Raw genomic sequence first — 15,890 nt, 5'->3', positions numbered from 1 at the left:
CAACCATATCGTTTACAATTTTGTACGATAGCTGTGTTTCGTCCAGATTGTCTACAAAGGATTGTGCTCGTATATTGGTTAGAGTGGATCAATACAGCCGCTGACAGCGGAAATTTGTTGGGCAATAAAAAAGTTGGATGGATACACACCCTACTGGTCTGAAACTCCACAGGACAGCCGACAGAAACATGCAATCGGGTTCACAGTGGCCGATTATATGATCAGAAGAACACTGGACCAGCCGAACTGTATCACTGCAAGGATGTTGACTGCCTGGACATGTTGCAGTTTTTGTCAGTTTGTCTGCTTCACTGTGATATCTCAGCCACAAGTTGAGCAGGAAGAATGCTACTCGCAGTCGCCAACTGTCAACTGATCGACAAATACACACGTTTGCAAATCACTTTGGTCTTCACGGGAGACTCAAGTGAATCTCTCGTGGATTTGTCACAATCAGTCTGATTCGGGTTCAAGTAGAACAACAATTGACGGAAACGACTCAAGTGAATCTCTCGTGGATTTGTCACAATCAGTCTGATTCGGGTTCAAGTAGAACATACAATTGACGGAAACTCGGAGACTGTGCTTACCTGAAGAGCCCCAAGACATGCGAAACCTGACGCAGCTGTCGAAGAGTTTTCAGCAACCATGTGAGTAGTTTCTTTTATGATAACCTATTCCTTAAGGATGATCTCAACGCCGGAATTGGTCGTAGCAAAGAGATCCGGAATGGGTTGTTCGGAGTTGGACCTGTGAAGGCCAATGGCCGGAGATATCTGACCTCGGCTGAAATATTGAACTGGATGAATTCATGCCTAAAGCTCAAGCTTTTCAATTTTGCGCTTATAAAAACATCTTGCAGTGGGATTAAAAATATCCTTGGTCATTGGAGGATTTCCAAAGTAGGCCAAAATTACATACTCACCAAAAACACGTCAATGTCACGTAGATTACACCTTTCTGGTGACGCAAGCTCAATCAGTTTTAGATTCAACTTAATAAGCTGAACTCTCATATCAAATTTAGTACAACAATAGAGACGGATTCGGGAAAAACTAGAAAGTACAGTTTACCATAAGCCAGCTCGTTGGTCCATTCACGAGTACCGCCTCACCTGTTTAGTGCACAGAAGCAGACACCACGTCGAACTCCATTGATGAACGAACTTGAAGATCGTGGATATCCAAGTTGTTTGATTAAGCGTCACTTGAGCATGGTAGTGGGAGCTGTGGCGAAATTTATGGGCGATGCATTGAGACTGCTGTTGTTTCATATAAGCTTGGCATGTCTGACGTCATCCGAAGGATATTGAACCTGGCCATCATAACAGTAGTGTTCCAGAACGGAAAACCTGTAGCCTGTGTACTGGTGAGACTCAAGGATTGCATCTCAGCAGAGACAAGCAGACGGTGTGCTTACAAAATGAATACACCAAAATGTATATAGCACAGATTGGTAGGAAAAGCCATTCCAGAATCGGTTACCATAAGGACATAATAAAAAGACGACCAAGGGATGCAGGTAAATATCGATCGCTAATGGAAGACTCAGAAATGGTGGGATACGTGGTAGATACAGGGTGAAAAGTAGATTTTAGAAATGCCGAATTTTTGGGGATGAGAGTACGATTGGTGCCAAAGCGACTGCTGACGAGGTAGTAAAAATCTTGAGGAATCTCCCTATGAATAATATAGAAGGCACAGAACTGTCATTTGTGAGCTGAGTGTCCCTAGACCGATCGACCCAGTGGACGGAATGTACCAAAAAAGTAGCTAACATCTGAAGTACATGGCCCAAATTGACCGCAATCCAATTAACTCACCCCTTTAACCAAACTTTCATAATGGTTCGAACCTACACAAACCTACAAAGTTAGCAAATGCTAACCAAGAGAAAATCTCCGTTGAATTGCTCAAAACCGGATGATCAAGAAGTCAAGCTCGATTAGCACACCGGCCATGAGATTTATGCGCCCGCACCAACATTGACGTTCAACACCGGAGTACTGGAAGAAATCTGCCTTACCTCTAATACACTGATGGTAGGACACCCAGTAAGTTTGAAGACGCACTGGCTACTCCGATGGTATACATCTCAACATTGCGTCACGATGGGCTCAGATCAAATTTGAACTATGTTTCCCAGGACTTCCTGCAGACGGGCCATCACAACTCACATGCTGAATTTCAAACGGAAGGAGCTAATCACACTATTGCTCAGCTGCTCATGGCAGGACGGTTAAAGTCACGCGTTCGAAACTCTGAGTTTTCTGAGGTGCGCACTGCGGATGATTCCCAGTAAGGACGAAACAGCTGTACAGTACCTCTCGGCTTCTTAGCGTAGCTTGGCCTCATTGACCGGACGAAATCTCAAGTGACAACTGAGCTGCAAAACGAAATGTTGCGGGGGAAGTTGTACCACCTGCCGAAATATTCTTATTGTGCATACCAATACTGGGAGCCGGGGATTTTTGCTTGATTTGGACAATCCGGAAACCTCAAAATAACACAATAGTTCAACGATGGCACTTTTCAAATGGAAACCGACAGAAAACGGACAACCATCGAGGATGAGTATGCCCACATACTGTGGGCAAAACCCAGCACGCGTCCTAGTATAACCGACTGAACACTAATGCTTAATAGCAATGTGGATTCTGAAGCAGACGCAGCACGACTGACGTTATCTTTGCGGCGCATCGTCTGTAGGAAAATCTCGTAAATGAACTAGTCGGTATACGTTCCGTTCAAAGACCACGAAGGACTTTGAATCCGTGGGTAGGGAGGCGATGTAGTTCGTTCTCCAAAATCTCTACTGTCTTTGTCAAAACTAGAAGACTTCCACGGTCTGATATGAAGGTCAGACTAGGTACCCAGGAAACAACATCTGCCGGGTTTGGACTTGACTTGCATGAATCGTGGTTAACCCTGTTCAATTTGCACCTGACTACGATTTAAGCAGAAGCGTTTCGTGTTTCCAAGATGGCGCATCAAACTTGATACGAACTTGATACTCGATAGATTAGTACAAGCTGAGATCGCAGAGCAAAGCACTACTTTCATCCACCCATGCAAACTCGTTTGCAACAACCCCAGTCTGCGTTTGGAGACCAAGGTCGCCCCATACCAAACTGTCGTACTTTCTCCAATGCTGGAGACACTACCTACAGTATGTAATACTGTTCGACAAAATCCACTTTGCCTTACACCATTCTTCGAATTCGGCGATAAGATCGAATCCCGAGCACAAAAGTTCTCGAACAAACCACGATAAATGGAACCGAATGCAAAGCCAACTACGCTGAATAGGTCACAAAAAGAAGAAGACCGATGGTCGCATCTGGAGGCAACATATTTACCCTCATTTAAAGAATACACCCCATACTCGAAGACGACCGAGACTGCGCTACTGTAACAGTCTTCAGGTGAGTTTGGAGAACAGTAATCTTGGTTTCAGATTTTTGGAAAACATGATGCCTGACAGAGTGGCCTGGAAGATTGTCGTGTACACAATCCAGAGGAGCTTTGGGATACAATGTATACAACGCTTGACGACAAGCACATCATTCGAAGCAGCGGTACCATTTCGGTTAAAACCAAAGCCACTTGGGCCAGTTCGAGCTAGGAGCTCACATGCATGAGCAGAGTCGGCCTCACAAGTCGCCAGCGTGTCTAAATGATCACGGAGACATCAATAAATCACCTAGGTAAGTTCCTCTGATTTCAGTCAGTATCGACAATGGTAACGTCGCTGCTACGCCATCCACACTGTATTCTGCTCTTTGTACTTCCGAATATTTTACCCCTGACGAAGTTCAGCCACAGTGATCGAACCAATATAAAGACTTTAATTATTGTTGTCTTTTCTTCATCAGTTTAATTTTCAATCAATACCTGCCTTACCGTGCTGGAATACCAGTAAATGGTACTATTAGTAACAGTCAGAATACTGACACTGTATTCGGCAACACTCAGCGAGCATTGTGGCGGTAATTTATATGGAATGAGTTTGAAATCATTGTGAGACTTGGAAGAACTAACGGATCCGACCAGCTCCTTGGCGTAAAAAAACTCAATTTTGGTGTTTATTTTTATGCCGTCATGCTTCGTACGACTGAGGGCTCTCAGCAGGCCTCTGCATGCTTACTGCGTGACCTTATTCCCTCCGGTTCGTACCGGCATTAGCGGCTTGCACGTAGCACCACACCGAGCTCCCCACCAACAGTTTGTGCTCTATCTACTGCGCACAGCCATCTAATAGATCAACGATTGCTGACCAGCTGATCTGTTTCATATGAAGGACACAAAACCAGCCCCATATCCATGTACATTATCATGTACATATGCATGTATGTATGCCTGTCACTCGAGAAGATCCAGGTAGATTTGAACGTGGAACCTGCGGCGCAAGAATGTATGCCGTCGCTTTTGCTCCATTTCGAAAAAGCGAGCTGAACTTCATTGATTGAGTATGATGCATCATTTAGATAAACTAATTGGTTTCACCTATCCAGATGCTCAGCGTGGACCCCGCCAGTGTTCCGATAGGTGCTCGTGCGCAAGTAGCCGCATCCGAATCGACAGTGATTAATGTACGCATGGTTTACCTTCATGAAATCATGTTGCCTGCGTCGGAAAGTCAATCTCCAACAACTTAGATGACAACTATATAATAAGTGGATGGCTACCAGTAAAAAAACTGATACAGTCCTTTAGCGGAGTTGCAACGAATATGATGACTTGGATTTTGAAAACCGGTCATTAGTAGTATTCTGACGACTAACATGCCACTTCAAACAAAACTGTTTTGTAAATGAAGAGGTGTGCGTTTTTTCTTGACGCAACATACTACTCGTAAATTTGCTGAAAACCTCTCTACATTCCGTTATTATCAGGAAGTCTTGGCCCCACCTTTATCGTCAACCTAATGTTCTAACTCAACATTGAATGGTACGCAATTGTAATGTACTCGTCTGAAAATATAATTGGTCTTAGGGAGCTATTCAGCTGGGTCTCTCTTTTGTGATATTGATCAGGTCGCCTCACGTTTTAATTGTCACGATATTCAAGATACTGTAGTATGATTTCTAGACATAGCACGCTACTGTCAATGATGCCTCAGCAGTAGTATCTCGAATATCGTGCCAAATGAAACATGATGGGGTCTTTGTGCAGCTTATTCAAATGAAGAACAGTATAAACGAGAGACTCGGCTGCGATTCAGTTCAGTCCACATTAACATCAAACTGTTCTGCGAACGAAGAACGACACACTTTACGAGTGAACCTCACAGTCTTAGTACGTTTGTTTTCACATCAACAGAATCTGCATGGTGGTAACAGAGGTGCGCAACGCCCAATTGCGGTCTAAATTGACTGGCTCTCAGTCGGGTTCATAAGAAAGACTAAAACTTGTGAGTTTAGTGCATTCACTTGACGGAACTGGAGCCAGCATCTGATGAGGTGAGACCCACTGAAGTATCCTACTTTCTGGGTGCTTGTTTCAGTGATCGACTTTGAAATCCGGGTCCTGTACAACAATCAATAAAGCCAGGCCATCACAAGTCAGCGCTCCTTGGATGAAACTGATTTCCTCCGCACAACATACGCACACATCATACTTTACGGCTTTTGACTTACCTGTAAGAATCTCCATGTCATCATCCAGGATGACGCAGATCCATTACTGACATTCAGCAACAGGACAGCCAACTCAAAATGAGAGGAATAAAGCCCAAAATCAGTGATATCCGATAAACCTGTTCTTTTTTCTTAGCAACGGACTTTTGAGGGCTTTCGCTTCTCCCGAAGCTGTCAGATGCATATACCAGCACCAAACACCATTATCATAAGTTTTCCGTACTCTCAGATGAACCTGTTATCACTTTTGTTTGCGAAACGAACTGATCGACAATAATGGCTAGGACCCATGATCACGGGTATTCAAAGTGATGAGGGTAAAGCAATACAATGAATCCAATCTATCACCTCATCAAGTGCTGTCTGCTGCTTAGGCCTTGTAAGTGATCAACTTTCGATCCTAATCCCGAACTGATTGAGAGATTGTGGGTCCAGTAGACACAATCAATATCCAAACAAAATCCAGGACTCCAAAACGGAGTAAGTCGTCAGGGTATGACAAGACCGCAGTGTCATTTTCAAAGTGTAACCAAAACACCCATTGGTTTTTCCTTAGCTTCTTGTGGATCTTTTGACATTTTTCATTGGAAATCTGTTCAATGTATCAGTACGCCGGCCGAAAGTTTTGTGACATCAGTTTTTTTTTAATGATTTTCCGTCATTCCTTTCAAGGCGTGTTTCCGTAAGTTTTAGCTTTCCTGTCTAATGATGCCCACCACCAGACGGCCAAAATATCCTTCGTCTTGTGCCTTGGTTGTGGAGCTGTGACGAAAAGCGTTGACGGTTCCATGCTTTGTTACGGTGTAGATTGGGCTGCTCAATAGTCAGTTTTAACGTTGCCATTCAAACTTTAATGCCTATAGTAGAAAAAGCAAGAGGCACTCACCGAGTTCTCTCCAGTATTCTTATTTTCGAACGTGCGGTGAATAAGTCTTTTCCTACAAAATTTATCTATCCGTATTCATTTGATCGACTGTTACCATGCAAATCATCAGCTGAGTGCTTAGCGCTATTGTAGATGTGTTGAAAATGACAACTTTACCAGTAACAAAGGTGCACATGTACCAGGAAGTGCCAATTTTCTACTGCTCCACTATCAGCATTAGGGCTGATGCGAGTGTCGCCCACATTATGTATTCCGTCATTTCAGGTGAAACGAATTCACGAATACAAACGTCAGCTTCTCAACTGTTTGCATATAATCACTATGTACAACACACTCCGAAATCACCCAGGTGCTGATATCCATCCACGCACCATCATGATCGGTGGGAAAGCGGCTCCTGGGTACTACATGGCCAAGTTGATTATCAAGTTAATCAACAATGTAGCCAAGGTAGTGAATTCCAATCCTATCGTCAGCAAGAAGCTAAAGGTAAGTAGTTATTCGCTGAAGACGCATATATATATATATATATATATATATATATATGTAGTTCTGATTGGTTTGTCTACTGCGGCTGAACTGCTGAATGCCTGCGCAACTTATGTCGACATGACAACAGACANCGATTTTTAACTTAATTTATTTTCTATAAGCTCACAATCAATCATCCCACATTACATTATCATTATCATTTATTTTTGAAGAGCATGTTCACAAACATAAAAAGCGAATGCAAGCGACGAATGCGAAAGGATAACAGGAGAATATGGGAGAAAAGAGAGAAGCGTCTCATTCGAATTTATGCCAACAACAGTTCCAGTTAGCTGAGATGAATCCCAACGTATGTGAAAATTTTGATATGCAAACACGCGTCTAAAGACCGACAACCGAAGAAAGGACGAACAATGTTTAATGGTCTTCAAGGCGCGGTAGGCGCTAGCACAGTCAAGACTCGCACATCAGGCACAAAGTGTCCATCATACTGGGTCTGGTGTGAGATTAAATGGCAAAAAAGGAAACGCCATTTATCACATTTTAAATTTTGTGACAACCCCCAACAAAACCCTTTATACAATGATTACACAGTGGTGATATATTGTTTTGTCTTGACCGTTCCGCTATTTTTTCGTAACAGAAGAGGGAAACAGGTTGATGTTGATGTTCATTGCCGAATACGTCTTTCCTAATAAATGTATCGGCTGCAAAACCATTTAGTGTACGCCCAGCTACTTAATCAATTACCGGTCAACTGTTTTTAAGAAGTCGTAAGCTACGGCTTTTAGTCCATTTTCAAAATTGTCTGACCTTGCTAAATCCTTTTCTGTCAACGTCTCAGTTTTAGATTGGTCTCCTTGTGAACTTGCTGTCAGCCTAAACATATCAAGGTCAGAATATTTACGCGGGATTCATACAAGTTAACTCGGCCCAATCGCTATCCATCAGTTTCTGAGCTCAAAGTGATCGATCTTAAGTAGTTCGACAGCTTGCACTCAGTGTGGCCGAACCCGTCGTTACAAGACCACTGAGTCCAACTCTGTGAGTGCAGAAGCGTTCGACTCAATCCACTCGATGGAACTAGCCATCGGTCAACAGAGAACACACTTTTCCTTCCTCACATGCTTACATCCAATCTTTTAGTACACTGAATACTGACTCTGCGTTTCCGAAATTTCTTTCTGTGTGTCCACTGCCTTGTAACTGCAAAATTCCGTTGAGGATTGTCGGAAACGCGTGATTACTAAACTTTGTGATTTCATCCAAATAGGAGTTACCTATTTGGGCTTCGATTCACGTTCCATAGTTCTGGATCAGGTGGAATTCACAATGAGATTTCTTTTGATAATTCATTATTCTAGGTCATCTTCCTGGAAAACTACCGCGTTTCTTTGGCCGAAATCGTCATTCCAGCAGCTGATCTTTCTCAACAAATTTCGACCGCCGGAACAGAAGCCTCTGGTACAGGGAACATGAAATTTATGGTAGGTTTGCCTTTGCATCTGCAGCTTATTTACTTTCATCATGTGGAAAACCTCGAATTAATCAGATTTTATGTCGAGCAGGTGCAAGTTTTGCGCTTGTCTACAGGCAACAGTGCATTGGACCCAAGGAAACACGTCGTTCGATAGGAGCACGCGATAACTGATTACCGTGTGTGCTAGCAAATGCCGCATGCACCGATGCCCACCAAAGAGCTATTTCCACAAAACTGTTTGCATCCGATTCACAGCAGTAATTCTCGCGGTACCAAAAAACGATTGAAAGCTAGGGAAACATAATAGACGGAATAGAAAATATGCATCCGAACAAACGAAATGCTGTTGCACTTATCTGCAATAAGACCCTTCGCTTCCAATGGATTTGATGTTCCAGGTAAAATAGGATAGGGTGACTGTGATGTGCCCTTGAATAATGCACAATAGTGGTGAAAATTCATTGAGGTTAGCAACTTTTTCCATCTCGATCGGGAAAATTTCGTTTGGTCAAACCAGGTAAGAACGGAATTGGATCGAAAAATGTTTTAACTTAGAAGACTACTGTGTTCGATGCCTAATGCAATACTACGGGCTACGTCATACTATCTCCAAAAGCCAGTAATTTCTCTCAGTACCCCACCTGTGTGCTATGATCTGTGTACACGTAGATTAGGCGAAATTACTGAACAAACCAAATGAAACTGAACCCGGAAGAGCCTGTTGATGACTGGATGATAATTAAGTATAAATGTGAACGATAAAGTATTTTTTACACCTTTATTTCACAATATTTAACGGCGGAGATCAGTAACTGGGTTCAAAGGTAAATATGCGGAGTCTCCTGTCATGGTGTTCGAAATAGAAGTTCATGGTATCATCTTCCGAGAAATCCGTATCGTTTAGTTCGATCAATGACTGTTTGATCTAGGTTGTAGACAACACATTTTCTTCTCCGAAAAAGGTGACGACCAATTTCAAAACCTTGAAGTTCTTCATATAGTTCTAGCGGGACAATACTTGGTCGGGTTGTCCATTGTTTCGCGTTACGTCATTTGATTGGGAGCGTAAATATGATTTAAGTGCCTAAAGCTGTAAAATTTTGAACAACAGAGCATCATTTAGAACAGCAACAAGCGCAGTAGTACCTTTCGCATCCAGTGGTAAACTGTTTCATGTCTTCTTAGTTGAATGGTGCAATCACCATTGGAACAATGGATGGTGCGAATGTGGAGATGTGCGAGGAGGTTGGACAAGAAAATATGTTCATATTCGGCCTAAGAGTGAATGAAGTTAACAAACTAAGAAAGAGCGGGTACGAATCCGATGTTCGGTTGACGTTACACTGAACCGTTGAATTGGCTGTTTACAGTTCTGTTTCTGTACCAAGCCCTGTCAGTGTGTATACAGTTAGTTGACTGTCGCCTTTACAGGTATTATCCACAGAACTACATATATAAAATCCCGGAACTTAAAGAAGCCCTTGAACAGATTCGTGACGGCCACTTCTCTCCGGATCAACCAAATTTGTTCAAGGATATCTATAACTCAATCGCCTTCGACGACCGTTACCTTCTATGTGCTGACTTCGAGGACTATATGCGGGCACAGCGGGAAGTCAACGCCGTCTACAGGGTATGTTTCTTCCAAAAATCTCCCTGCTTCTCTCGCATCCATATTTTAATGCATTTTCTCACCAGCGATTGTTTGGAGCCCACTTGAATCTATTGTTCGGGTGTTGCACATCAGTGAGATCGCTCAAGTGGTTAGAGCGCGAACTTACTGACCGGAAGGTCCATGGTTCGAACCCGACCTCTGCCTCTCAACTTTTCCCGTCTAGGCTTGGGCAATCTGGCAGTGTCCCAGCCCTCGTGCTTCCTTCGTGTGGCATTGCAGCTAGGCGACGAAATTATGTTATGCTGAACTATTTCGACTTTTTTCGCGCATCAGCTGTTGGGTATCAATGTTGCTGTTTGAAGCCTCCAGAAATACGTCCAATCTAGGGGGACATGCACAGACATTCTTCAATACATCATATGTTCACTCAAGACGTGGGCGACTGTCCAACTTTGGAGGACGAATTTACTCTATACCTCGCAGCTCTTACAAGTGGGCTTCAACTTTATGATCGATACGATGAAATTTAGTTAGCTGATTGCATATTTCACAACCATACAACAAAATAGCCCATGCCGTCATCATCAGCTATAAGAACCGCGTACTTGTCGTACCGTGGTTGTACCTGACAGTTTCATTCACCGGTGGTTTGGGGAGGTGGGATAGGTAGCTGCGCATTGGAGGCGGGGACTGATAAACTTGTGCATAAATCTGTCAGTGGACTTCTAAGTTGGGGGATTGGAAACAAGCTCTGCACTGAAGGCAGTAGCATGGATGCATGGGCGCCACTGAGGGTGCGACTGGGCCATGTCTGACAATGTCTCTAACCAGTGATGAGCCCCATCTCGGGGTCCGTAACCTGATATATACTTCCTTTGAGGTTCACAGGTGTACCGCCGTATGTGTTTCAAATGAGCAAGCATGAGACAAGTCTTACAGATTTGTGCATTGACCTCATCTGTCACACTAGAGTAGGAATAATACAATGACAATGTCTCTAACCAGTGATGAGCCCCATCTCGGGGTCCGTAACCTGATATATACTTCCTTTGAGGTTCACAGGTGTACCGCCGTATGTGTTTCAAATGAGCAAGCATGAGACAAGTCTTACAGATTTGTGCATTGACCTCATCTGTCACACTAGAGTAGGAAATAATACAACTTGGAAGACGCGTAAAACGCTTCACAAGTTCGAGTGCCACTCCTTAGGTTGAAAGCGGTGTATTCAGTGACACCATGACCTGGTGCTCTCTGCGTGTAGAATGCCTGTCAAAGGACGGCATGACTTTGCTCATTTCATCCAAAAACACCTGCAACTTCTCCTGTCCGAAGACGAGAACGATATTGTCTGCCTATTTCAGACTGACTTGGAGTCAACATGATCCTTCTGTGCGTACCACATTCAAAATGGCTCCCTTTTTTCGAAAATAAATAAATAAAAACCACCATTTTCCCTAGCTGTATAGAACAGGTTCCTTTTCCAGATGGAGATAAATAGGCCCATCAAACGCCGCTGGGGACTTCATATCCATCCTTGTGCAATACCCGTAAGAGGCCATCCATTTCGGAAAAAACTGTGCATGCCTTCACCTCCAAGGCTTGGTTTTGTATTCCGCTTTCTCGTTTGCCGATGCTCGAAGCTGTAATAGCTGGAGCCAATATGCCTATGGCACCCGGTTTATAGCTGATAAATTAGTTGATTTATTGAAGAGGTCATCCGGACCAAGAGTTCGACGTCGCATGAGAGAACATATGCAGTACCTTTGAGGTCGTAGATAGTTCCAGGTCCATCGTCCATGACCCTAGTGCAGTTAGTCCAGTTGTCGGATTGTCCTTTTTTGTTGAGGATAGTAGCACTAGTTCGATCCTCGATCGTCTCGCTCAAGGACAGTTTCCGGGGGCCGGTCGAGGGAATCCATTGAGATATTCCTCAGGCTTTCCCTGACTACTGCGCTTCTTCCACTTGCTTAGCCCTCTCTGTCCGCCAAATTTTACGGTCGGCGTGCATGCTGAGTTCCACTTAATGTCCTATATGTCCCCGAGATTCAAGTAACGCGGCTGTTCCGTCTGATATTCAGTGCTTAAGTGGGCCTGGTAGCGTCGCGCCACTGGCAATATGTTAGGATGTGACGATCTTTTTCCAGCACAAGTTTAAGTTCGACCGTGAGACTGTAGAAAGGGAGTTACAAGACTACTTTGATCAGTTCGCTTAACTTCGGGACTTCTAGTCAGCCAATTGTCAAGCTAGTTGTCCGCCACTTACGCGCTCCCTGAAAACGAAGAGGCAAACAACTGTGAATGAGTGCTTTGTCAAAAACGAGCAACAGTCCCTTAGTAATCAATGCCATCGACAACTGATGGTAATCTGAGCGAGTTTGCGTTTTCTGTTATCCGCACCCAGCTGATGCAGTCACTTGACATCGTCCATACGTGCTTCGTTCGAGTCAAGTGAACCACTCCACCGTCTCAAGTTCGTTAACTCTGCCCAATTGTAAATTCAGATCTCCGGCAACCACAACGATATGTGAGATTTTCACCTTCCATAGAACGTCCCTCAAGGCGCAATAGAGGTGGCTTTTTATGATGCGAGAGCTAGGGCCGGTCAAAGCATAGGGAGACATGATAAACATGCAACGACCAGTTTTCCGTTTGTGAGACGGGCATTGCCAGAAGAACCGCACAGAACTGACGTTCAGCAGCCGTTCAAGCTAGGATTCTCCCGACTGGGACAACGCTGATCCCTGCATATTCTGCTGCAGTGGCCTCTGGATTGCCACAGGTGTGCAACCGAAAGCCAGCGGAGTGATGGGACAGTTAGCTCAATCACTGTGTTTGCACGTTAAATTCTTACCTCTGATAGACAGCCCATATCAATGTAAGCCCAGTCCTGTGTGAAAAAGCAGCCTGTTACCCTCAAAGTGGTACCGTTACAAGTAGCCAGATAGAACGAACATAGAGCCTTAGTGGTTTTGAGCTGTCTGAGGATGTCAGCACCGGCTGATATCGTGGCCAAAACCAATGAGGGATGCACGGGCTCATCACAGCACCGGCTGATATCGTGGCCAAAACCAGTGAGGGATGTGGAAACCGATGAGTCTCCCGGAAAAGCAATGTTGATGGGATGCGGAGAGCAAGAAGGTAAATTATGTGAAAGAAAACCGAGGGAGACTTCGTCAGTAGTCTGTTTTCGTTAAACCACCCTGCTGTGTGTTGTCAGTAAGTCGACGCGACAACCGATGTGACAGGATAGCACTGTTAGTTGAATGTGCGCGAATTGGAGTAATACCTGGACACCGAATTCGAATGTGCAGGGCGGTTAGAATCTTTACCTCAAAAGTCTGATCACAAAGTAGAGGCATTTTGCCGGAAATACAAGTACAATAGCATCTTTAAAGAACAAGCCACCACACATGTTCTAACCCAAGACCTGGACGACGAGCAGACTGTTAGTCAGATCACTAACCTGGTATGAGACTGTCACACGGACACCCACCAGTACAGCTCAATAAGTCACGGAGGCACACAAACCGTCATACCAATGCAGCGTCCAGTCTCTTCGTCAGAGAACCACCGGTACTATATGCGAGTGCACATTTGTGATTTCGTGAAGTTATTTTAAATTTTGTGGAGAACACTGACTTAGAGATCAATTCTGATCAATGAATGAAATGTGACTGTATCACTATCACATGATCGCATCTATTTTTCTACTTACCTGCACCCATGAAAATACCTTACCCTTCGGGAAACCTAGGACAAAATGCGGTGGGCCAAAATGAGTGTGCTTAACATTATGAGCAGCGGCAAGTTTTCATCAGATCGCGCAATTGCGGAATATGCTTACGACATATGGGGAGTGAAACCAGAGCGCCACATCGCTCTGCCACCAAGCATCCCCAGAACGTCTGAACACATGCCACCTGGACACAAGCGGACGTCGATGCGGCGCAAATCTTTGGGAGCAGAACCGAGTGGAAGACCAACGACCGAGTGAGTTCGCTCGACTCTCTACCTTCCTGCTTTCTTGTATCACTGATGCAAAAAAGACTGGAGTTGGTCGAACAGGTGTACAAACCGTGTAATCCAGTAACCGACTTAGAATTTGAGGTTCCACCACCCTTCCGTGATTATTCTTCAAAGATTGTCCATAATCTCTCTGTAGTGTAGAATTAAACCCTCTTGATCTAGACTAGACCAATGCCTCTTACCAAAATAGCCAAAGTTGGTTGCTTCGTTTTCTGGCAATTTATAAAGTTTCTTGACTTTATTTCGATTATTTTACTCTGGTTCGTCTTGTTAGATTGTTAAAAATTTGAACGCGTGAATATACGCATTCATTGCTGCCTAAGTGTTGCAATTTCGATCGGATCGGTTTACGTCATCCTCACAGTCATGATACTTTATTGTGCCGCACAACTATCTACTGCGAGTTAAACCAATCAGTTCGTACTAACTTACGGTAGCGTTATTACTGGCAAACAATTCCCAGGACTTTTGTGGCTCTTCATGAATTTCATCACCAATATTATTGTCCAGCACCAAAAGTAGCTACAGGAAACAACGGGAAAATCTACGGTGATATCGGTTGGAAAGATCAGTAATACGAATACACTTCGACATGCCTCACGGACCGTATATTTTCTGAGTGTTATGGTGGCAATTTTCCTCCAGTGAGGTGAACAAAGTGCATGACACATATGACTACGTCACCAGCGTCGTCATCGTCAGGACTGAGAGCCGCATAACTGCTCATTTATTTGTATATAGCCCCGTGTGTACATGCAACCGACGCGCAACTATGTGTTCATTTGGGTCAGATAAACATGCTCCACTCACCTAATTTTGGAATAAATGAAACGTCCAACGAATACACTTATGTGCATACCAATTTGGTTTGGAAGGATGGTGTCTTAGTTAGAACCCAGCTGAATCTCTGGCTAGGCAAAACATAAGGCTGACAAAAAATCTGAGACTGCGCTCACCCGATGAGCCCCAAGAAGGATGAAAACGGTCGTGGGCTGTCAAAGAGTTTTCAGCAACCGTATGAGTAGTGTATTATGTCTACACACAAGAGGTTTGGTGTACTGTGTCAACTATCCAAAATCAGTTGAGGAAATTCGTAGTTTATAACTGTGTTACACCAATAATAAATCCTTTAGTTTCTTTGCGCCAACTTGCGAAATTTTTTTCTTTTCAGGAGCTTTTTCGAATACAATTACGACTGATTCGAACAAACGCTCTGGATTCATTTGGTATCCGCTTTTTCTTTTCTGACTCGTTCGTTGACTTTGGTTCGCAACTCGGTTCACACTTCGAAATAAACTATTTATTTTATCCTTGGTGGTGGATTAATTTCAAAGTGACAGCTTTCCTTTGTGTTCCAATGGGTTAGTTCCTTTAGAATACATTGATCTTTGGATAAACTTCTCTTTATAACGGATCCAACCGGTAGTGACTTGCTTTAGAGGAAAGGTTTTCTGACAAATAACAATGGTTCTAGTAAATCCCCCTAGTCCCAATCGCACGTTCTGCGCTCAACACCATCCGGGATTCTCAAGCTAGATACGGACCGTGAATCGCCTTGATAAGTCAAACTTCATCGGCTTCTTGAGCAACTGAACTAAGCTGGTTATTCGTACCATCCGATAGGCATGACTTTGCATACGTAATAATAGTAAAACGGGCTGAAAAAGTTGGCACTGGAACGGAATGGACCAGGACTTGAAATCATCAAGTGACTGGATGGGATCGACGGCGAACGGTCATTTGTCGCCACACA

At 43.8% G+C, this 15,890-nt stretch overlaps 1 protein-coding gene across 1 annotated transcript in view; it reads left to right on the top strand.

Annotated features, from left to right (window-relative positions):
• Positions 1-15,529, top strand: part of T265_03696 (hypothetical protein) — a gene marked incomplete at both ends in the record, with an annotated part of 46,110 nt that extends 30,581 nt beyond the window's left edge. The window contains 6 exons of the mRNA XM_009168238.1: positions 6,789-7,013; positions 8,381-8,503; positions 9,682-9,809; positions 9,928-10,129; positions 13,866-14,101; positions 15,309-15,529. Of these exons, the coding sequence (XP_009166502.1) occupies positions 6,789-7,013; positions 8,381-8,503; positions 9,682-9,809; positions 9,928-10,129; positions 13,866-14,101; positions 15,309-15,336 (942 nt within the window). The remainder of the gene's footprint in view (positions 1-6,788; positions 7,014-8,380; positions 8,504-9,681; positions 9,810-9,927; positions 10,130-13,865; positions 14,102-15,308) is intronic.
• Between the last annotated feature and the right edge of the window lie 361 nt (positions 15,530-15,890).

This window comes from Opisthorchis viverrini (genome assembly GCF_000715545.1).
Source record: "Opisthorchis viverrini unplaced genomic scaffold opera_v5_53, whole genome shotgun sequence".
NCBI lineage: Eukaryota > Metazoa > Platyhelminthes > Trematoda > Opisthorchiida > Opisthorchiidae > Opisthorchis > Opisthorchis viverrini.
This window is presented reverse-complemented; position numbering and strand designations above follow the sequence as displayed.